General features: G+C 48.7%; 8 protein-coding genes across 8 annotated transcripts; 4 read left to right on the top strand and 4 right to left on the bottom strand.

Moving 5' to 3' along the window:
- Window positions 1–1,030: 1,030 nt before the first annotated feature.
- On the bottom strand, window positions 1,031–3,167 carry FMAN_14845 (uncharacterized protein; the record flags this gene model as incomplete). The annotated part of the gene is made up of 4 exons (XM_041822850.1): window positions 1,031–2,107; window positions 2,152–2,372; window positions 2,426–2,929; window positions 2,984–3,167. 4 exons carry the CDS (start codon window positions 3,165–3,167, stop codon window positions 1,031–1,033), a joined length of 1,986 nt encoding a protein of 661 aa, XP_041688489.1.
- A 1,024-nt stretch (window positions 3,168–4,191) lies between these two features.
- FMAN_14846 (putative low-affinity hexose transporter HXT3) lies at window positions 4,192–6,048 on the bottom strand (the record flags this gene model as incomplete). Its single annotated transcript, XM_041822849.1, has 4 exons — window positions 4,192–4,432; window positions 4,486–4,892; window positions 4,943–5,723; window positions 5,894–6,048. 4 exons carry the CDS (start codon window positions 6,046–6,048, stop codon window positions 4,192–4,194), a joined length of 1,584 nt encoding a protein of 527 aa, XP_041688488.1.
- A 4,057-nt stretch (window positions 6,049–10,105) lies between these two features.
- Window positions 10,106–10,942, bottom strand: FMAN_14847 (uncharacterized protein; the record flags this gene model as incomplete). Its single annotated transcript, XM_041822848.1, has 2 exons — window positions 10,106–10,579; window positions 10,652–10,942. 2 exons carry the CDS (start codon window positions 10,940–10,942, stop codon window positions 10,106–10,108), a joined length of 765 nt encoding a protein of 254 aa, XP_041688487.1.
- A 1,525-nt stretch (window positions 10,943–12,467) lies between these two features.
- Window positions 12,468–13,641, top strand: FMAN_14848 (uncharacterized protein; the record flags this gene model as incomplete). Its single annotated transcript, XM_041822847.1, has 3 exons — window positions 12,468–12,958; window positions 13,075–13,126; window positions 13,183–13,641. 3 exons carry the CDS (start codon window positions 12,468–12,470, stop codon window positions 13,639–13,641), a joined length of 1,002 nt encoding a protein of 333 aa, XP_041688486.1.
- Window positions 13,642–14,242: 601 nt separating this feature from the next.
- FMAN_14849 (uncharacterized protein) lies at window positions 14,243–15,585 on the top strand (the record flags this gene model as incomplete). The annotated part of the gene is made up of 2 exons (XM_041822846.1): window positions 14,243–14,940; window positions 14,988–15,585. The coding sequence occupies 2 exons, from the start codon at window positions 14,243–14,245 to the stop codon at window positions 15,583–15,585; spliced, it is 1,296 nt and encodes a 431-aa protein (XP_041688485.1).
- A 1,793-nt stretch (window positions 15,586–17,378) lies between these two features.
- FMAN_14850 (putative pectate lyase) lies at window positions 17,379–18,205 on the top strand (the record flags this gene model as incomplete). Its single annotated transcript, XM_041822844.1, has 3 exons — window positions 17,379–17,529; window positions 17,583–17,712; window positions 17,764–18,205. 3 exons carry the CDS (start codon window positions 17,379–17,381, stop codon window positions 18,203–18,205), a joined length of 723 nt encoding a protein of 240 aa, XP_041688484.1.
- A 1,630-nt stretch (window positions 18,206–19,835) lies between these two features.
- Window positions 19,836–21,154, top strand: FMAN_14851 (putative endopeptidase K; the record flags this gene model as incomplete). Its single annotated transcript, XM_041822843.1, has 3 exons — window positions 19,836–20,129; window positions 20,190–20,375; window positions 20,429–21,154. 3 exons carry the CDS (start codon window positions 19,836–19,838, stop codon window positions 21,152–21,154), a joined length of 1,206 nt encoding a protein of 401 aa, XP_041688483.1.
- Window positions 21,155–21,959: 805 nt separating this feature from the next.
- Window positions 21,960–22,641, bottom strand: FMAN_14852 (uncharacterized protein; the record flags this gene model as incomplete). Its single annotated transcript, XM_041822842.1, has 3 exons — window positions 21,960–22,152; window positions 22,206–22,396; window positions 22,450–22,641. The coding sequence occupies 3 exons, from the start codon at window positions 22,639–22,641 to the stop codon at window positions 21,960–21,962; spliced, it is 576 nt and encodes a 191-aa protein (XP_041688482.1).
- Window positions 22,642–23,303: the final 662 nt, after the last annotated feature.

Genomic DNA, 23,303 nt, shown 5'->3' with positions numbered 1-23,303 from the left:
CATGTGATAGATCCTTCATTCTAGACTCGGGTCTTTTCAGGGGTCATGGTAGATCATTGCCTTGCCTACTTCTGGCAGGTTGAAAATGACGACACTCGACATTCAACATCAGATCATTTCTTTTACCGTATGGTTCGAAAGAGGTTGAAAACCAACAGCCATGCACATGAGCATCAGTTCTCGTGAGAATGATGGACGGCAACGGTTTGCCGTGAGCACCTGGGCACCTCAAAGTCCTCTGGACCATACCATTTGTAGCCAGTATGGTTTCGGATTTTCAGCTAGGATCAGAAGCCGAGAATCGACCAACTGAGAACCGTTTTCATAACGGAATTGTTCTCTTCGGAGGAGAGCGGTATCCCAATTGAGCAATTCCACAACTCCGCAAACCCCTCACGGGCTTTCTTTTCTCAGCTCCGTTATTTTCGTTGGACGGAGTCCGAAAGTGGCACGATGTTGGAGTAAGCACTAAACCTTTCCAGCTGCGGAGTTACCTCTTTCGTCATCATCCAACCAGTGCGAATATTCCGTAAACCTCAACCTTAAACCACGATGTCAGGAGATTTTAAACTTCACTAGATAATTTTTCCGATGTCGATCGCTTCGGGAGGCTCCGCGAATTGAGTTTTATTGGACAAAGATCTTGAGATCTAAAGCCAGCGTCATGAATCATAGTCACGTTGTCAAGTTTGCTACGCTACTCAGGTCTTCTTAGCTGAATTGGTTACAAGGTTCAGAGATCGTCAGCCCTGGAAGGATGAGTGCGTTAACTGGCCAATAATTGATTGAGTTGAGAAAAGTTACTCTTGACGAATGACATCAATACCTCGGTTAATGCTGATAACGGCTTCAGATCATCGCGTATTAGAATTTAAGTTACAGTTATGATGTCTATCCTGCCGAGGGTATGTGACTACTCCCACTATCCCGCATCACATCCCATTGACCAGCCGGACACCACGTGAGCCACTTGACGATCGAGTCAGATCAGCAAAGTCAGTCAGGCCATCTGCAGTGGCACAAACGTTACTCAAAACGGGCTCGCCCTGTGCTCACCGTTGAGATAATCCATCAATGACGGCTTCTTCATCCGCTGGGGAAGACGGTGGCCTTCAGTGTCAGAACCTGGACGATCCGAACTGGCACCGGTGATGAGACGAGGTCCAAGCTTGAGAGCTGCCTTCTTCGCAAGGTCGAGTGCAATTGGTCCAAATTTTTGAACCACATCCTTTATGGCATCGAAGAGACTCGCGTCGTCGCCATCTCCGTTGGCTGGCCTGAACCGGTCTAGCTTTTCGCGGGGGAGGGTCATTACGGCTTGAAGAGCCGCATCTGCTAAGACAGCACGTTTGATCAAGATCCGGGTCGCATCCTCATTTGCGCTAGAGGTGGATGCCTCGATGGACAGCCCCTCCCGGTCAAGTAGGCCTGAGAGAGCCGCAGAGGCGGGCTTAGACGTAAGAGGCTTGGACTCAGAGACCGCGGTAATGAGCACGGGGCCAAGCCATTCGGAAACGTCTCTTCCCCCCTCGAGTTGTCTAGTTGGACCCAATATGCCTTGGATAAAGGCAGCTCCTCCGTCCATCGCAGCACTCTCTGTGATGTCGACCTCCAAGCGACGACGGCCACGGAAATTTGGTCTCTTAGAATCTTCGTCCTCTGGACCAAATTGGTCTGACAGTTCCACACCGCATTGACCTAAGATGGGAGTAATAGAAGGAGCGAGAATTTCAGCCTTTGGTGCTCCAGCTTTCCAAAATTGCCCCATCTTGTTGATCACCTCTGTCACATGCTCATCGTTCTCTGATGCAAGGATTGCTTGCAAAGCAGCTTCAGCGAGGATCGCACGTTCGGCGGGACCATTTGCTATGATTTCAGTGCTCTGAGAAAGCGTGCTCTCTGTGAGTGATCCAAGCAGAGTTCCGACTACTGCACTAAGAGGACCACCGATGGGACCGAGGAAAGTAGAAGGAACGGGGAAGCCATTTCTTCCCACATTGGCTACACTTTTCAGTGTATCAAAGAAGCTTTCTTCATCGAATCTTGGGGTTTCAACAGCTATGCTGGGGCGGCCTCTATTGAGACCGTGAGGCTCATTGATGCTTGGCTGGCAGGAATTAGAAACGTGACAGATTGAGGCAAAGTACTCACTGCTCGGTCTTGAGTTTGAGCTTGGACGACTTGGACCTTGCCAACTTCGCCAAAATTCGTCCTCCTGTCAAACAAACTGATCAAATCGTTGTAATTGTTACCATGGGCGTTTCCGATCGTAGTACCTGAGTTACTGTCAAAACCACCGCCACCATAGCTATGAGTTCCAATTGCAGTGAGTCGCCCATCGGAGTTGCGCAAGACTGGCGCGCCAGCTTGTCCTAATCAAGTGTCAGCATTAATTCGAGAAATGCCAGTTGGGAAACAATCGTACCTGCGAAAGTTGAGATAGAATATTCGACCATATGGTGGGGACTTTCTCCAATGTTATAGTCACTCCTGGCAAACTCCTCGTACATCTGAGCTCCTTGTTCATCCTGTAACATCCGATCGCCGGGATATCCGACGATGCCCAGGTATATGCCATTGCCTGTCTGTGGGGTATTGAGGTAACTGAAGAGTCGTAGATTGCCCGTGAAAGGCCTGTCAAGTTGAATGAAAGCAACATCCTGTTGGCGGTTGCTCGAAGCCTCAATCCACCCAGCAGGGGTCACAACCTTGGCGCCATATCGCGCCTGGACTTGAGGTGACCTGACAGACTCTTTGCCATTGTAGCCAATGTAGCACTTGATCTGATCAGCTGGGCCAAGCCTGCGTCCCCAGTCATAGGTAACATGACCAGCAGTAACAAGGAGGTCGGGACGAATAAGCCATCCGGTTCCCATCATCCAAGTTTGACGCCCTCGGTCTTGGAATCGGGACTGAATCTTCACAATGGCTGCAAGTCCTCAATCAGTCATTCATCAATCTTTTCTCTTCAGTAGCAACGTACAGCGATATTTCCCGCCTTCTTGGATATCGCGGGAGTCAACCAGTTGGCGCAGGTCTTCTCCGATGATAGACTCTGAGCTTCCCTTGCTTCCGTCATCTGGAAGAATGACGTGATCAGCGGGCTGACTGGATGAAGGAAGTGAGAGCGCCCAAGTAGCGGCGCGACTGGGCCCCAAAAAGGCCATTGCTGATGTATTGAATGAATGGTAGTGAAGTCGTGGTTTTACGATGAGTTTTGAGGTCCAAGTTTAGCATAAGAGTATTGCAAGATTGAGGGTAGTCTATCTGTGTTATGAGGAAAGCGATCTCTTTATCTATTTGAGCAAGCAAAGGGCCAATTGCCTCCTGCTTTTATGCCATGGAGCTCCAGCTGGGCCTTTTTAAATAGTTTCATGCACAAAGAATGCTCTACATCGAATAGTTTATGTCTTTCGCGATTCACATCTCAGCTTGGCGAGATCTAGACCGAAGAAAGTTATCAGCTGGCCAAAAGAGGGAGCCCAAACGCCACCGCTAACCTACACCAGACAAGCTCCATTCGTCTTCTCCGTCTGTTTGGCTGGGCCGATCATTTCAGCCAGCCATAATCTGTCTAATTATGGATAATTGACTGCGGCTTAGGAGCAATGAGGTGAATGCTGAAGCAAATGTGATGTGATTAATAACAGTGCCAAGATCTGAGCTGGCGCCCCCCTCAAAGGGCAAGAAAACACCGAACCTTAATGTAGGGTGTCAAATTAAACTTGGCAAAGAGTCCCTAAGCTTAGACTAGATTTACCTTAGTATTTTTATCGCTTGGGGTCAAGGTCTTACAAGTAAGTTTTCTTTCCTCCCCTGCGCCGCCATGGTGCATCTGTAATGGCACCTACTTCGCTCAGCAAGACCTGCTCGAGCTTGTAACCAGTGGAGAATGTCACATCAAAATGGTTAAAATATCTGATCAATGTTTGAGAACGTAGCGAAAATGATATTATGCAGAAAATGCTACTAAATACAAGGATATAATATGCTCTTTTGGGTTATGTACTTCTTCGCACCCTTGCGAAAACAATTTTAAAATGCAACGTCCGTTCCAATCGTTACTCGCCGGGCAGTCCGGCTGCATGTCTATAGTTTGTCCGTATCCGTAACTTCTATAGTGATGTGTGTGCGTGAATGATGTGAGTTGTGAGTCGTGCGTGTTGTGATGAGGTGTTTGCTGATGATTGTTTACGAAGAGGCCTCTTCGTCGGTGACACCCTCACGAGCGTGCTTGGGGCCATGGGGCTCGCCAACCCACTTGGAAGAAGTGATGGGGTTGACGTGCTGGACGTACATGGTGTCGATCTCCTCGAGGGTTCGGTCCTTGGACTCGATGACGAAGAAGAAGACGATGGCAACGAGGGCAGCACAACATCCGGCGTAGACGAGACCGTAGAAGTAGTCAATGGCATCAGTGATGAATCGAGTGCTGGGGATTGTTAGTGAATGCTCAATGGGAAGCGTAATTATGAGATAACTTACAAGAAACCGATGAGGAAGTTGAAGAGCCAGTTAGCAGCAGTAGCGAGAGCCATGCAGCGACTGCGGTATTGAGAAGGATACATCTCGGCGACGACAGCCCAGACAAGAGGACCCCAGGTGGTAGCAAAGGCAACAATGGCCAAGCAAGAGAAGGTAACGAGAACGGTACCGGCGGCGGGGGTGTTGAGAGGGTTGGCGCGGTCAAGAGCGAAGTGTCCGACGAAGGCGTAGATGAAGAAGCACATCATCATCCAGGCGGCGCCGATCATCAGGGACTTTCTGCGACCGCACTTCTGAACAACGTAAAGACCGCCGAATGTGCAGGCACAGTTGACTGAACCGAGAATGAGCTGGGTGACGTAGCTGTCCTTGAGACCAGTGGAGGCGAAGACAGTGGTACCGAAGTACTGCGATAGTTAGTAGTGCGACGATGGGATGAGGCTGTCAATTGACTTACGAAGAAGAAGTTAATACCAGTGAGCTGCTGTCCGGCCTGGAGAGTGATACCGAGGATGGTACGGTAGGCCATGCGGGGACCAGTGAAGATCTCAATGAGGCGGGTCTCGGGCAGAGCCTGCTCCTCCTCGAGCTTCTCACGGATGTCGTCGATCTGTCGGTTGACGCTAGGGGCGTTGATGTCGAGGCCAGCGAGGTCGGCAATGGTCTTGCGGGCTTCCTCGACCTTACCCTTTCGGTAGGCATATCGGGGGGACTCAGGAAGGAAGAGGATACCACCACCGAGAATCAGAGCCCAGAGGAAGTTAAGACCGTTGGGAATTCTCCAAGAGGAGCTACCGGCGTAGTCGTTGGTGCCCCAGTTAACCATCTCAGCAGTCCAGATACCCAGGGTGACGAAAAGCTGGTAGCAAGAGACGATGAGACCTCGAATGATGGCGGGAGCACTCTCAGACTGATACATGGGAACAGCGACGGAGAGAGCACCAATACCGACACCAGTGACGAGACGACCGATAGCATGTTGGTACCAGGCGTGTTGAGAGGCGACCTCGATGACAGTTCCGACACAAGTCCAGAGAGCAGAGATGGAGATAGTCTTGCGGCGACCAATTGAGTCGCAAAGGTTACCAGCGATGAGAGATCCGAACAAGCAACCAATTGATAGAAGACCGGTGATTGTTCCCTGTCGGGCTGCACTGAAGTTGTATGTGCCGTCGCCATTGGGTTCGCCGAATCGCTCGCCATAGTCCTTCATCATGAAGTAACCAGAGATCTGACCGCTGTGACATTGTTAGTAAGCTTTTTTTTTTTAAGTGAACAGAATGCATGAAGCTGCGATCGGGGCAGATAAGGTTGTAGGCGCGAACTTGAGGCTCTCACCACCCAGCTTAGACAGACACCAACCATATCCGCCGCCATCAATGGCTTCAAAAATAAAGAATGCACTAACCTAGTGTATCCGAAGAGGAAACCACCACAAGATGCTGTTAGACCGAGGAAAACGGCCAGGGCAGTGATGCGACCATCGGTATCGGGAGAAGGCTTCCTCTCGAGATGCTGACCTTCGCCAGCATGTTCATGGCGTTTACTACCAAAGAACTTCATATTGGGAGTGGTTGTTAGACCAATTGGTCAATTGAATGTTGTATGTGTGTGATTGATGTTGTGAAAGTGTTGTACACAAAAGCTGTGATGAGCCAGAAGAGAGATTGAAGCAGCGAAGAGGTGCCATTTTGACTGTCTTTATTGTGGAGATGATCGTCGAGGGCCATCGCGGGCACCGAGAGACCAAGGCCATGCCAATGGGTCCATCTCATGACCTCTGATGGTCATGCTTTGAGCGAAAACTCAAACCCCGGGGGGCTCAGGGAAACGACTTGCGGAGACTGACGTGGGTGAGCTAAGGTTTGTGGACTCGGGACCAAACCTTGGAGAGGAAGCGGAGCAACTGTGAATAGAAGGCCCGTAGAGTCACGTCATGGGAAAAAAGAGTCGAACTGTGTGAGGTAAGCATTCCTGTGCTGGGCATCTCACCACGCTTTCATCGACAAACACACCCCGTGGGCTGATTGGTCTAGCGGAGGTCCCCTAGTCGCGCTTAATCCAGATTCATCTCCGTTCAGAAAACGGTGGATCGATGTGAGAAGCAACGTACGTGGGGTGACATTGACAATTTTTTTCTCTCTCTAGCTCTGCCTGGGCCTTTCTACTACCGGCGCCTTCGGCATTGATGACGCACTTTGGACCCTGTGAGATGAATAATGGAACCACTTTGATCCATATTTTTGTTCCAAGGATCCAGTTTTTGCTTCCATTGGTCTTCTGGTCGCATCTCTTGGCGCGAAGATCTTCGGCAGAGCCTGCGTCGACGGGAATACGCAGACCTTCAAGGTGAAGATACTGAGGTGAAGGACAGTCTCTGGAGAGACAGACCGTATTGCATTGCTGATATCTAATTTACTACACGTCCATCGATGAATTGCAATCTCCCCTTCTCGCCCCGACACTGCTAGTCAGCTTCCTCATATTTCCGGTGCTCGCCTCGTCCGCTGAGCAGAGCCCCATTCACATGATATGACACCGAGAGTCGCCGAATCGGTCGGTCCGACTGATGATTGGCACGTCGGGCTCGCGCAGATTTTTTATTTCCGAATGCCAGATTCTGGTGTTTCTCCCTCTCGAATTCCTGGTTCTGATTGTGGCCAAAAATGATGTTATTGTCACGGCATTCATCTCCCGTCAGATACCGCATCTGATCTGATCTTTTAACGGTATTTCCGGCAACGCCAAATCGCCGGTTTATTTCCTTCATTCTCGTGAGGTTTATTTCGTTGTCTCTCGTAATGGTACTCAATGGTCTAAACTCGGCCAAATGTCTCGAGCCTTATCCACGCACGTTAGAGACTGGCCGAATCGAGCGGAGCATGCTCAGCTATAGAAGCTCCATTGCCAGAACAGAGTTCATGGATTGGATGGCAGCGTCGCTGTGCTCGGTCATTTTTGGGTCCAGCGATAAGCCTTGGAAACTCAATTGGAACAAGACAGAAGATCAAGACAGGGCATGCGATGGTGCGAGATAACACCGAGCAGGCATTATCTGTTATCTGCGACAAAACAACCCAACACAGCAGGTAGAGAAACATGCAATTAATTGTCGCGACTTGTGTATTTGAATCGCATCCATCACCAATTGTCGTCGAATTAATCGCCACGCGCCAACATACACAAACTCGACATGGCACAAAGAATCGTTCTCGAACCTCCCGTGCCTTGTTTCCATTCCCGCAGAGCCTCCTTTACCCCTGGACCCATGGCATCATAACATAAAAATCACCCGCCCATGCTAATGCGGCTCTGCAACGGCGGAACACGATACCGTATCCACACGGGCCGAAAAAAAGAGGCACTCGGCGATACTCGATGCGCATTCCCACTTATAATTAGTGGATGCTATTCGGACCCGAATGTTTGAGCCGTCCCATCCAAGCCAGGGCCAAGGAACAGTGTAAAGTTAACGGAGTGCGGAGCCCGCGCAACATGCACATGCACGGCAATTAATCGCGGAGAGAGAGAAAAAAAAGTTACAGATCGTGGGTGATGGATGATACCTTGGAACGGGGTCTAGAATATGGAGGATATCGGAATCTTTTTGACAAGAACAGTCGACAAAGGCCTGATCTTGACTATCTTGTCGGATGACGTTTGCAGTCTTTGTTTCGGAGACTGCCATAGTCTCTTTTACTATGACAAACCAGCTGAAATGCAATATACATGAACCGAGATTAATATCACATGCGGTAAAACTATTCAAGTCTAGACACGAGATCAATATGCACTTGATCAAATGACCAACTGTAACATTTGACTAGCAGATTCTTCTTAGGAAATTTTGTATACATAATTGAGGCTTTTACTATGTTAGACCATTGAACTCTATGTCTGTTGACGTCGTGCTGATCTTCACCTCTAAATCTCTCACCTCAAAACACCTCCAACGTCTCACCAGTCCAAACCTTCTCGAATCTCTCCGTGTTGCTAATCCCCTCAATCTCCATCCGGGGATAACCTGCCAGCACGCACGCAACCCTCCCCATCCCACAGGATAAACGCTCCCCCGGGTCTCTCTCTCGGTCTTACCCACAGGTCGCGTATCCGCCTCATCGTCCTCTTTTGCTTCCCCAGTCCAGTCCCCTTCATGGGGTGTGTAGGTATTTCGCCGAGAAGCTGTTGCCTCCCCCAGAGCCACTCCTCCTCCTCCACAGACCTAAGCCCCCCCTTTTTTTCCTGCAGACTTCTCCTGACGAGCTTATCGGTCCTTTGGGACGAGAGAGACCGCGGGCAAGCGAGGTTTTACATCCCGCATCCTCCGCATTTGTGGGAGATACTGCGGGCGGTGGGAAATTTTTGCAGTTCACATGAGAGTTTCCAACATACGATCTCGGGGCAGGCATCTGGTTGGAGTTTTCGTAGGTATTCTATATGCAGAAGGTGAGAAGGTATCATATCATTGCTTCACCCTTGTAAATCTGGGCGTATCAGTCTGAGTAGTATCGAGGTCTCATGAGGGCTACCCTGCACATGCGCCTGGAAGGACACTGAGATAAAGAAAGAAATTCAATTTGAAGCAAAGATGTTTTAGGTGAATTAATAAGGGAAGCTTTCTTCACGCCTACCGAGGGACAGTTGTAGTTCTGCCCGATTGGCTCGTAAATGCACATGCCCTTTTCCTCCTGACAAAGACAAGAGCTTCATAATCACAAAACGACAACCAGACCTTCCAATATTGTTGTGAGATCTTATTAACTTCCAACTACATTGATGACTGACCCCAAGCCCCTGAGTTGACAGTTTGCAATGAGCCTCGTGTATCGGATATAATCCAATGCCTATCAGCTCTAAGATTCCATATTATCGAGAAACATAACTTCCCAAGCCATGACTATATGATATGTTAGAGCGGACCCACGATATATCCGGAGATCTAGGTAAAGAGTCAAGCCACAGATCGTGTCTCCATCAAGATCTAATCTACCTGCATGACGATGTGGCTCCCTTGTCATCTTTACACAGCCACTCCACATATGAAGATCATACGATCCGGATCGTTTAAGCTTTTTATTCTGAAAATGGACGTCTCTAGTCTCACTTGCTAGCTGGCATTATTCTTAGGCTTTCAAGGACAGCACGTAGTTGCGTCGAGGCAATCTCCATGTTCTTGATAATGATATGCGCCTCAAATTATTAATATTTCTTCAGTCCTTTAGTCTGCATTTTACAAAGCTTCTTATGGTTCAAATGCCCAATCATCTAAACATATTTTGCCGATACTAAGGTACACGTCTCATCTCTCGCTACCACCACCGCTACACCCTTTCTCCTCTCTTTGCAGAACAAATATGGAGCTCCCAACATGAGAAGAAACAGAGCCTCAAAACCATGAGCTGAGGGGGCTCACAATTGATCGATGCGGTCCGCTGAGGTGCAGGGTTGAGAGGAGGTCAAGGGAAGCTTCAAGCCTGAGCTTGGTAAAGGCATGTTTTTGCTTCCATACCAATCTATAACATACCGGTACAAAATTGGCTCTTGAGTACTAACCACAAAGTGCTATATACTAAATGCGGGACATCATATTACAAAGTGCGTCTAACATCTTTCCTCTGTCTCAGTGTTCCTCCTTCCACTCACGTAATATTCTCGCATTTTCTGTGCAGCCCGTCAGCTTCGCCAACATCTCTGCGTCGGCAACATTCTGTGTAGTCTCAACTTTGGGCTGAGCTCCCCTCTCAAGTAGCCACCTCACTACATGAGCTCCGTTCTCCTTTACGGCAGCATAGCATAGAGGAGTTCCCCAATGGTAAGCACGATATGGTACAGTCGAGTCCATCGAGTTGATGTCCAGTTTCATCTCATCCACAAGAAACATCAACATTTCTGCTCGCTCCTTTCTGGTCCTGGCTTCATCTCCAGCTATCTCATCATGGACTTCTTGATAAGTGAAAGGGTCTGCACCGAATGTTGCTGCCTCCCCGGCTGCTCGGTGAAGCGTCCGGTGGCCCAGCAATGCCCCGTTGCTATGTAAGAACCGGAACGTTGCAACAGAGCCTCTGACAGCGCACGTCTCTAGTAATGGAGCTGGCTACGGGAAGAGCTCATAGAGGTCCACCTCGCCATATGTGACCAGTGCGCCATGCTCAACCAACCAGCGAACCAACTGGTGATCGTCGCAGACGAGGTCGATTAGCTTATCGCCCCGCTTAAGGGATCTGTCAGCTTCAGCCTTGTTGAGATCCCAGCCATGGGCCACAAGCAGTTCAACAAGGGGGATGGAGGAGTTTGCGGCGACAGCAACAGGCGATAAGGACTCAACAGGTGCCCTTTCACACTCTAGAAGATATCTCACCAGGTCGATGCATCCGTGGCGGACACACCGTCCCAGTATTGATGGAAGCAGTTCTTGAAGAGAAGAAAAAAGTTGAGAGTCGGCTTTGATCATTTCCATAGCGACGATGAGCTGCGATAAAGATCTTTCCCGGATTGCCTTATTGAGCATGCGACGGGGATTTGGAGACTGCATCGCCTCACTTCTGTGAGAGATGGCACTATAGTGAATGGTCTGGTGGTAATGTTTTTGTGTATTCAACTAAGTTCATCGATAGAAGATGCCGAATTCCTGTTCTCTCCTTTGACCTCACTTATAACTAAATCCACGATACTTTCGTCTCCAATGAGGAACTGAGCTATGAGAGAAAACTCAATACAATTCGCAAGGGCTAAAGATCTCATGCTAAGAGCTGGGATCATCAGAAAATTATGCCAGATGTCACACCTGAAACAGGGTTAAAGCTTAATTGTTTTCCCGTCTTCCCATCTTATCTGATTCTGCCTTCATTGCGTAACTGTTCTAGCTATTTCAAGCAGGTCATGCTGTCGGTCCGACATTTATACTTCAATACCCAGTACACGTACATCAGCCTGGTAAGGTACTGTTTGGGACGCATACTGTCTACGCGTCTACGCCTAAGGACAGGCATGGCTACAGCCTCGACCAAATTCTGCTATAGATCGAAGTAGTGGGACATACCCGATTGAGTGTTAATACCAGACTACCGTGCTGCCTCCTTATATATAGTATAAACCACTCGGTGGGCTTTTCTGTTTGCCTTACTCATAACGAACTTAATATATCGTTTATGTTTATAAAAGAACTGCTAATAGCAAAACTCTGGACCAGTATCGACTTTTGGCGCAAAGGCTTGGCGACACAGAAAAGATGAGGTTCTTGTTAAAGATACTCCAGATATCTCGTCAAAATTACATGAAATGAGGTTTATGCCATCCACGTTTCGTAAGGACACTGAGTCTAGACGCAGTTCTTTGAACGGATTTTACCGACAGACTTTGTTGGACAAATTTTAATCCGACTACCACCAAATGTTGAAACAGAGATATGTCTGTGCTCCCCCTGCACAACCCAAGCCTGTCCAGCTGACGCACCCATGGATAGCATGAATCTGTGTTTTGCTTCGAAATATTCTTGGCACATGGCAAGGGTCAACTTAGATCGGTCCAACGTCTTCGTATAGTCTCCCAATGAAGTTGTAGAGTAGGGGAAGTCGGCTTCACCGAACAAGATCCCCTTGAATATCAGAATAGAGTTGAGCTCGACTTCGGCATCAGGGAGCAAGAAAACTAAGAACACATATCATAAGTGACAAAAGATTTTGCTAGACTTAGTATAGACTTGCAAAGCATCTACATTGGGTATTTTTGTCATTTAGGGATATATCAAATAGACCCTAAGATTTCTTGGACACCCTAGTTCGGCAGTTAGAAACTTCTGTATCCTATGACTTGCCCAGTACCATAGCCTGTATGGCAACCTCTGATATATATATTGTGGTCAATAGTCCTCAAATTCGAGACTCATCAGCAGTCATTCTTTCATTACAACATTCTTCACTCTTTTCTCATAACTCTCACTCGCATTTACTTTCACCTTCACTTTCACTTAGGCCACCTTCATCATGGTCCGCCTCGCCACTCTTTTCCTCTCTTTGGCTTGCTCTGCCTTGGCCTCTCCCTTTGTGAAGCCATCCGATTCATCCATATCTGATGTCAGTGACGTTGGGTATGCCATTCATGAGAGGGCCATCTCGAAGGTAATCACGAAACCCACCATTGTCTGTGACCTGACTTGCAAGGCCTGCTTAGCCAAACCTGCCCCAAAGAAAGGCAAGGACGCAGGCAAAGGCAAGACCACTGGTAAGGGCAGAGGTAAGGGCAAGGGCAAGTCTATTCCTCGCTCTCTGGTACTTGGAGAGAGATCTTTGGATGACATCGAGGACCTCTGGGGTACCGATGCAACCGCGGCAAACGAATATGTCATGGAGCAGATTGACAGTGACACTGGAAGTGTCAACGAGTTGGACTGGAACCTAATTCAGCATGACGCTGTCTCAGGCCAAGGATCTTGGGCTGAAAAGCCGTTGCGAAAGTATATCCGGGGTCTCATGGGGTAAGTGATGCACCAAGTTTATAATAAAATGATCATAAACTACTCTGAATATCTTCACTACTTAGGATCAAATCCTAATGCCAACTGTCGGGGTTACTTTATTAACATGATTTTAGCTGCACTGGCATCGTCATCGTCTCTGACAAGGGTTACTGGTTCGCTCATTTTGTAAGTCTTTTGTTAACTCAATGTCTTCTTCGAGTTCAAGATACTAATTACTATAGATGGAAACTGGTTTCCTCAATCGCGGCGACAACTGGGAGAAAAAGATCATCAAGCCTCTCCAGCAGGGTACCAACAAGTTCACCACCCCGAGGTCTCTGGCCGGATCTGGTGGCATTCTGAATAAGGCAAACAACGTCAAGATCTACGTCTCAACCCCCCGCACCAAGACATCCACCGAGCAAAACCCAGTCCTCTTGTACAAGGCCAAAGTCGATGAGCTTCTGTCTCATATCACTGGACGAGGCGAGCCTTTGAACGGTGTTCAGGTCATTACCCGTGGTTATCTCAAGCCCCAGAGTGAGGCAGAGGTTGAGGCGTTCCATAACAGAGCCAATGGAAAGGTCCTTATCGAGTACGACAACAACCAGCTGGATGTCAACGGAAAACAGCCCAACCCTAGAGAGCGCATGTACCGTATCTGGCTTGAGCACAAGTACTACGAGCACAGGTTCCGCTAAGGGGATGTATTTAGATAAAGGAGGGGGTTTTGCTTCGTTCGACGATTTTCCCCCTTGTCTATCTTTGGGGCGCCAAAATTAACTAGTCTACTGAACCCATACTGAATTTAATAATTGTATACTAAAACTTGCCCAGTTCTACAGTGAATGTGTCCAAGTCTTTTTTTCATGTAGGGCAAACTCATCTAGTCAAGTAAACATCCGTGTCCTCCACTAAATTTGGGCGTGAGCCGCTGTTCTTTCGGGCCAGATAATTGATCATATAGGTGCCGTTTGTGGCTGGAAATACCTTCCGCTGTCAACTCGACCAAAGAACAATGCTGGCTTGTACATGAGATGAGATGGTTCTCTCGACACTGCAATTCAATTTTCATCCATTGACTGGCAAGCCAAAGGGGTTTGGCGACATTTTCAGAACCCCTGCAAATCGAGCCGGGGTTGTGGTTGTACCCCCAATCAGAACCCGCCGATTTTCAGCTATGCTAAGATTGTTGCCACGACAACGCCAAGTAAACAGCATCAACTCCAGCATCAGATCAAGCAATTGAACATGAATCAACAATTAAGATAGCACAACCACTCGCTATCGTGCGCAAAGACAATGTCGCTAGAGAATCGGATACAACTCTGGCTACAACAGATCCAAACAGGCTCGGCATCCACTCCTCAGGCCAGACAAGGTCCAAAGCGCCGTCGCTTAAACCTCCCGTCCCCAGAAGCCTCGCAAGGTGACGACAGTATGGCTAGTCCCAAGAAGCACACTCTCACCGACCATGACGATGAATTCGAAACCCCTCGTCCATCAAGACGGATAAGGACACCGAGGAGTGAATCCGGCACCTCTCTACCTTCGACGCAGTCAGCATCACAAGCATCAGGCCGATCCTCGCCGACCAAACAACTCCGTGCGCTTGCGCTCAACAGCAGAGGCGTCATCACCAGAGAACTCAGCGCCTTTCCCAACATGCCAAAATCCTTGGACTCTCTCCTCGAGAAGATTGATCTCGCCTCATCAGGCGTTGGAATCCTTCCTTCGTCTCAACGTTCCGTATACGGGGAATTCAAGTGGGCTAGACAGCCCATTCTAAGCAAATTCCTCTTTTCGGACGATCGTGGCAATCTTGGGCATACGCCAACGCCTGAAGCTATACAGTGGATTCTTCACGAGGCTGCCTATTGCAATAGTAGAGGTTGTTCGGAGGTAGATTGGAACGTTGAAGTTCATCATCGTGTTCTTTCTGCTGCTCTGAGACCGTTGCAGGGTCCAAGGAGTGACCAGTTCTTTGATTTTCGACTCAGGTGAGCACATTCAATGGAGGAAACCTTGCAACTTCTAACTGTCTTAGCACAACCGCTTCAATCATCACCGAGTATCATGTGACGTCAGCGTCTAAGAAAGTTGACTTTTGCATGTATCTCGATCCAAAGCAGGATGAGTCTGCCCAAGTTTCAGAGACCATTGATGCCCTAAAGGATATCCTCCCTCTCGGCATGTTCAATCACACAAATTTAGCACCCCTCTCCGACAATCCCATCGCCGTCAGCATCGAAACCAAGAAGACAGGCGAAGGCTGGGAGAACGCCAGGCTTCAGATGGAAGTCTGGATGGCGGCCCACTGGCAGTTCCTCCGACAATTAGTCTCGTTGCGACAACGTGCACAAGAGCTCACGACTGCCAACGAGAAGATATGGAACTTGCCCGATTTCATACCTGGCATTATCATCCAAGGACACGATTGGCATCTTATCATCACAACACCAGAGGGAGAGAAGACGGTTTTCTGGCAGAAGAAGAATCTTGGAGATACATCAAGCTCGATGGGAATTTGCAAGATTATATATAACTTACAGCTGTTACGGCAATGGGCCCAAGAGGAATATTGGAAATGGATGAGAGAGCTGTTGCTGGAGTGGCCACAAATTGACGGGAAATTGATTGTTTGAGTTTTTGTGGATTTGGAAGCAAGCGTGATGAGATTTGATATGATACCCTACAAAAATGATTTCCGGAAAACTATCCCTGGCTTCTGCACTGTTGATAGAGTGACATGGCCTGACAAAAATAGCTTGTTGTTTACCTGTTTTCTCTCCACGCAACAAAGCAGGATATTTCCAAATGTTAAAATAGGATGCCACGGTTCAGAAATTTACCCTGACCTCAGCTCCGCGATTATTGATTCTTAGGCATCTGATAAACCAAGACTGAACTGGAACTTCAAGCTAAACTGTGATGCTTTGGTCGCCTGAAGATCGCCATGTCAGTCCATCATAACCGGACTTCGGATTGAAAAGCACGCTGATGACCCTCTGGAGGGAACCCATTCAGAGACTGTCCAATCGGTGCGGCTGATGAATCAAGAACATCAAGTCACAGAACAAGGCCCTCTGATGCAAATGCTCTTAATATCTATAAAATGTGAACTTAGACTGCAGTCGCCTGGCCTGGTGGAAATAAGACTGGACCAGTCGGAGCAGAAGACAGTATCAGCCTATATCGATTGCATCTAGAAGAGAAACACTCTGTGAAGTAAAATAATAGTTCGCCGGGCCCCGTATCAGCTAGAGACGTGTATTTTGGGAAGCAAACTTGTATGGACGCAAATTCAAAGAATTTTCCTGTACTCAAGCGCATCATGCACCTGTCACGCGATTCGTGTCAAAAACACATTGCCAAGTCGCAGGGTCCTGTCGGCAGTTGCCCTTGGCGCGTCCCATGCTGCTGGGACCATTTGGCGGCCCTGTAGGTCTTCCAGCGTATAGCCTATGGCCTATATGATCAACAATTTGAAACAGCGCTCTTAAGATCTCGAGAAACATGAGGTTTCTGTATCGTCTCTCTGTTCACACAACCATCTAGAGCTCTGAAGCTTTCGGGTACATATCTAGTCCCCGAACCGAGAATCGGATATCACCGCTGCCCCCAAAGTATCTCTGGTATCCAAGCTTGTTGCGGTCTGAGTAACCTTAAAGCTTAAGAAGGAGAGACTTTGTTTATTCACTCAAGCCTAGAACACTGCAGGGTTATGGTCAGATACAACACGACGATCGCTGGCCTCTCGTAGGTGCAAAATTATTCCTCACGGCTACACGGCTTTTAACCACGAGGATCAGACGTTACTACATTCCATTATGCCCGTGGAAGATCCGCATCGAAACTCAAAGTCGTTCATATTCCAGGTAAGCTTAATTGGTGGACACGTCACTAAAAACAAGCATGATCGAAATTCCACCAATCTCGCCCCGTTACTTTCATCCAGCCTTACTAGTTTCATCTTCCCCATGCTCATATTGGGGGTAGTATCTCCATTACCCCAGACTTCGGGTCGTCGTGCAGCTGATCATATCGAGCAAGTTGAGCAGAAAATCAGGTCACTTGATTGGTCTCCGCAAATAAAGAGTCGAGACGGAGAATTATGACTTTTTATTCCTCGAATGAGAATTGAGTCTGGTTCGAGATGTAACATTGAACGGAGTTTCACTTTGGTGACTAGCTTGCCGTTTTCGGACTCGAGGATGATTATACGATGCTAATTGGTGCAATGAGCGAAAAATAGGTGCAGGGGCTTTAGAACAAAGGGGAAGATTGATTGAAACCGATATATCAAGGAGAAATAACATATAACGTTGATAAATATATAAAGGATGAGAGATCCAGAGAGCCAAGAGACTTGTTCATTCAGCATCACAACTCCAGCCTTGACTAGATACATCTTCGGGATAACCTCAACTCATTCATCATGAAGTACACTGCCATCCTCGCCCTTGCCGGCGTCTCCTCCGCCGCTGTCACCAAGACTCTCCCAAAGTCTGCTGGTGCTACTTCATTCCCTACTGCCGTTCCTGTCAAGGGCAGCTACGATGGTGGCATGAAGCGATTCGAGCGAAGCCGTAAGCCTCTTTATACCTTGTCTCCAGAACCTCTGACTAACACTCTGTCCTAGCCTCTGTTTGCCAAGGCCAGACTGAAACTGGTGAGAAGGATGCTATGTTCATTCTCGAGAACGGCGCCACTCTTTCCAACGTAATCATCGGCGCATCTCAGGCCGAAGGTGTCCACTGCAAGGGTACTTGGTGAGCAAGTTTCTCTCGACTCACCGTTTCTCATGCTGATTTTGACTTTAGCACCCTGAACAACGTCTGGTGGGCCGATGTCTGTGAGGATGCCATCACCCTCAAGCAGACCAGTGGAACTTCTTACATCAACGGTGGCGGTGCTTTCCATGCTAGCGACAAGATCGTCCAGTTCAACGGCCGCGGAACCGTCCAGATCAAGGATTTCTACGCCGAGGACTACGGAAAGCTCGTCCGCAGCTGCGGAAACTGCAAGGATAACGGCGGCCCTCGAAACGTTGTCATCCAGGGCTCTGTTGCCGTCGACGGTGGTGTTCTTTGCGGCATTAACACCAACTATGGAGACACCTGCAAGATCACCAGCTCGTGCCAGAACAAGGGCAAGTACTGTGACCGCTACGAGGGTAACTCGAGCGGCGCTGAGCCTTCCAAGATTGGATCTGGCCCTGATGGTAAGTACTGCACTACTTCCGGAGTTACCACGAGCTGCTAGACGATTGATGAAATGTTATGAGAGACGGACGGAACAATTTGGTTTACTTCTTGCTAAGAGTTTATGTACCTAAGCTTTATGTCTGTACATATTGTGAGTTTAGCACATGGCTCGCCCCCAATATCGATTGCAGTTTACTTTATGCAGAGTTGTTGAGTTTCGTGATGAACTACGTGAAAGCCTCACCGCTCCATCGAAACCATGAGTTATCTCATACGAGTCAGTGTTACAAAAGTTCATTGTCGTCACTTGATGCCTTCAACTTACACCAAGCCAAATGGACATGCACATCCGGAACGGCTCACTCGGAGGATTGCCCGGCAAATGAGCTCGGATATTCACCTAACCCTTAAAACATAGTGCTCACGACAATTCAGCCCAACCTGCGGAGCCAAGCCGTTAGCCTTACGCCTCTTCAATTGGTCAACCCGGACTAAGGACGGACTAGTTGCTTAATTGGCATGTCGACCGAAACCTGACGTGATGGCAATTGTCAAAGCTTCCCCATGTCAACAGTTCTAGACCATTGAGAGAATGAGTTAATGTTTCCATGACTGCCGATGACCCGGCATATGGTGACATACTAAGGATGGTCATCTTATAAGGTTCCGGATAGATCTCCCTTTATCGTTAGTTGTCCCGCGAAATGGATATGTTTTCAATATATTCTTGACACTTATTAGCAAATTGCTACCTCGCCCATTGAAACAGGGAGGAAGCTAAGATGATCTACGTCGGAACTTTTTCCTAGCCTAACGATTGCCTTCCATTTCTCGGCAGCAAAATATCCCTGCAGTGTATCAGTTGACGATGGTTTCAAGTATCATCAATTGCTTGTGACTGGCACTTTTGAAAATCAAAGGACCCTGATATCTTTGATTCCTGCTTGATTGAACCTGTCAAGACCTTTTGATTGAGCTATCAAGCTTATTCAGGGGAATTGTTGAAACCAACTCCCTGACTCGGAAATAGATCGCCACGCGTCGTCTCGATTGGCTGACACCCTCGGGCGATATCGTTTCAAGACAGATTAGTGCCCCAGAGAGCAGCTCTCGACTTCAATTGGCTTGCCCATCAATCTGCTAATTGGCACCCCCACTGCCCTGGCGGTAACCGATTCACCAGTCAAAACACAAAACAAGGCAGAGAATAAGGAGCCTCATTAATTATGCACTCCTTTCATCTCGTGGCAAATGGTGCTCTAAAATCTTGGATCAAGGCATCGCACGTTTCGGTTGGCTAACTCGCTTATGGTTAATTCTCATGCTATACCTCGTCAGGCACGCGATGCCTGGGATCGTCGCTCGCTTTAGGCAGGTAGTGGTTGCAGCCGGGGTCGACTATCTCGAGCGATGACGATCATCGTGGCACATGTTTGACACGATAGGTTGCGTGCCGAGAGACTACCAACTCAACATCCGATCAAGGAACATGGCTCCAAGTTGAGGTGGACGGGGACAGCTAAAGGAGAGACATCTTGAAGATAAATAGAAGCCTCTGTCTCCATCAATATCTTGTTCTCATCAAGCAACTCAGCTCTTCAGTCTTTACACCTACATTCACTCAACACCACTCTTTACAACTCACTTCATTCTTTAAGTTCTCCAACTTACAACAATCTTTCTTCAAAATGCGATCTGCTACTCTTCTCGCTCTTCTCCCCTTTGCGCTGGCCGCTCCCTCTGCTCCCTCCCGCCGGGCCGAGCCCGCTCCCATTCTTCGCCCCCGCGGTGTCAAGCTTGTCGATGGCAAGTACATCGTCAAGATGAAGAAGGGCTTCCAGGCTTCTTCCATCGAGAGCTGGGTTGACAAGATGATCGAGTCCATCGAGGCTGATGCCGATTACACCTACTCCAAGGGCTTCGGCGGTTTCGCGGCCAGCCTCAAGGATGATGAGCTCAACAAGCTGAAGCACGACCCCAATGTCAGTGATTTCTGACTCATATGGATACAACCACAAAAGATCCCAGCTAACAAGGTTTAGGTCGAGTACATTGAGCAGGATGCTTATGTTACCATCACGGCTACTACTCAGCAGAGCAATGCTCCTTGGGGCATTGCTCGCGTCTCCACTCAGAGCCCTGGTGGCAGCACTTACTCCTACGACGACAGCGCTGGTGAGGGTACTTGCGCCTATGTCATCGACACCGGTATTGATGTCGACCATCCCGTAAGTCTGAACAGATTCCAGAGGTGAAACAGTATAACCTAACACGATTGCAGGACTTCGATGGTCGCGCCAAGTTCCTCAAGAATTTTGCTGGTGGTTCCGACGGCGATGGACAAGGCCACGGCACTCACGTTGCTGGTACCATCGGTTCTACCACCTATGGTGTAGCCAAGAAGACCAGCCTCTTCGCTGTCAAGGTCCTCGGCGACGACGGCTCTGGTACCAACTCTGCTGTCATCGCTGGCATGGACTTTGTTTCTGGTCACGCCAAGGAAGAGAACTGCCCCAACGGTGTCGTTGTCAACATGTCTCTGGGCGGTGAGACCTCCGATGCCGTCAACCAGGCTGCCAAGGCCATCGTTGATGCCGGTCTCTTCCTCGCTGTCGCAGCCGGTAACGACGGCAAGGATGCCTCTGGATCCTCTCCTGCTTCCGAGGAGAGCGCCTGCACTGTCGGTGCCACCACTAGCGACGACACTCTCGCCGACTACTCCAACTTCGGCTCCGTCGTTGATGTCCTCGCTCCCGGTACCGATATCCTCAGCACCTGGCCCAACGGCAAGACCAACACCATCTCCGGTACCTCTATGGCTTCGCCCCATGTCGCTGGTCTTGCCGCTTACTTCCTTGGTCTGGGACAGAAGGCTGAGGGTCTCTGCGATTACATTGCCTCCAAGGCCCTTGATGGAGTTATTTCCGGCGTGCCTTCTGGTACCGTTAACAAGCTTATCAACAACGGTATCGGTGGTGGCAGCAACAGCAGCAGCTTCCGCCACTAAATGTAGGCCAGCGGCCTTTCTCTTCTAAGTCCGATATTTGATCCGAATCTCGGTGAGATGGATACATATTTCTTTTCACTCCCTATCATGAGGTAGTTTCCTAGCTGTATGACTTGAAGCATTGAATAATAAAAGCATTTTTTCGGCCGACTTCTTGAACCTGCTTTGATCCGTGACTCTGCCTGCTCTATCTTAATCTGCTGACAAACCCGTTATTAGCTCGTGGCGCTTGCATCTTGATGGCTTTCAGGTGGCAATACGGCTTTCTGGTGATAGCTGAGCTGGCCTTGTTTCTGCTATATCATGAAGAGCAAAGAGGCGAATAAGGTCTCCAGTTGTGACTCGTATTCCTGATTCTGTAACTGCCACCGCAGGAACGACTACTGGTGAGGTCAAGAGCACCTCTGCAGAGGCGGCTACAACCATATCAACTGAGGAACCAAGTATAGCTGCCGAAAGTACCTTGGCAGAAGATCCGACAAGTGCTGGTCAATACCACGGTATATCCGGCGCCTTCAGACTCCGGTAAGCCAGGAAAAAGCCTTGTTGCAGCAACAGTAACAACGGTCAAGTACACTGTCGTTAATCCTTACAACCCTCCGTGTTGACTGTCAGTATCCCGAAACGGCATCGGTTGGAAATCATGTTGTGCCTGTCTTCAGCGGGACATTCACGATAATGTGAGTCTGCGGTGCTAGATGAATTTAACCCGTTTCTATTAGACCATGACAAGCCAAGGCAAAGACGACTAGTAGTCCGGGGCCTCTATTCGTATCTCAAACTAGAGATCGAGTTTTTCCCTGCCTTACTCTTTCCAGCCATCTCCAGCACCTAGAAACCAGTTGGCGGCCACAAGTCGTAGTCCATTCTTCTCAACAAACTTGGCAGTGTCGAAAGACCTTCTTTGCGTGAACTCTTCGCCTCCTACATCCTCCTTGGTAAGGTCAAGGCTGGCTGGTTGTCGGTACAGAAGAAGCAAGTATCTGTGCGGCTTAGAGCTGCATGGTCGTCAGCAAGTGAACACTGAGTATGTTGAGTCATCTTAACTTACTCATCCTTCGGGCCAGGGCCCAAGTATTCTGTGAGAGCAGGCTGCACTTGAGCCACCGCATCTCCACCACTCAAAGGCCTTAAGCCAGGGAGAACCCAGTGGCGCCAGAAGGCGAACTTGGGGTCATCTGGTGTTGGTGCGTCAGGGTCGACAAGCAAGAGCATGTAGGTTGCATCTCCAGGAGCATCAGGCTAAGCCTCGTCAGCACTGGAACAAAGTGCTTTTCGACATATGCACAGCTTACTTCTTGGTCAAACTGGATACTAGGAGCGCGCTTGCACTCAGTCGCGCGGAAGAGGTTCCCCAAGTCGACGTCCTTCCCATCGAACGAGACCTTGAGATTCGTCGTAGGCTTGAAGCCTTCGGGGATTAAGCTGGCAGCTGAACCGGGTACCAGCTTAGCCTCAGCTAGAGAGTTCGACAATGCGCTTGACATGATGAATGAAGTATCAGATTGCCTGATTTCGTCGTCAAGATAACGTTTGGTAGCTGAGTGTTTGAGGCTGGTTCGATGACGGTGTATTTGAATGGCTACCCCACGTTGGGGGTTTGTATGACGTTACATTTGACTGGTGGAAGAATATATGTGCATCACCGCCAACAGAACCGTGCCCCCAACATTGGCAGTCCGTCTGGAGCGGTAATAGCAATTAACTTTGGAATTAAACATTTTGACGCGTGAAATGCCGTTCTGACGTGAAGCAAGCTCCGGCAACGCGTGCGGCCCGGCTGCCCCACTCGTTAAGCTTATCAATGGCGAGGGGCTGGATGGCAATCAGACGATGACGCAATTACAGGCAGTATAGGGTAGCATTAACGGCCATCATCCTCCAAAATCTGCAATGGCAGAATACACTATATGGTAAATTCTAAGAGTAATAAGGCCTAATCTATATGCTAAATACGTCTTTTACATTCTTTTGTCTCTTCTCTATCTATGAAAAATGCTTAATTATGGTGAGCGTGGATATTGACGGACTTTCCCGTTTTCTCTTCATGTCATTGGAATTCCAAATTGGAACACTATGTTCGGTCTGCAGCATTCTGAGGAGAGAGAGATGCCCCGCTTACCCAATTCTTATTGGTTCAGATGATGAT

This window comes from Fusarium mangiferae (genome assembly GCF_900044065.1).
Source record: "Fusarium mangiferae strain MRC7560 genome assembly, contig: FMAN_scaffold014, whole genome shotgun sequence".
Lineage (NCBI taxonomy): Eukaryota > Fungi > Ascomycota > Sordariomycetes > Hypocreales > Nectriaceae > Fusarium > Fusarium mangiferae.
The sequence above is the reverse complement of the archived record's forward strand: the minus strand, read 5'-3'. Positions and strand labels throughout refer to the sequence as shown.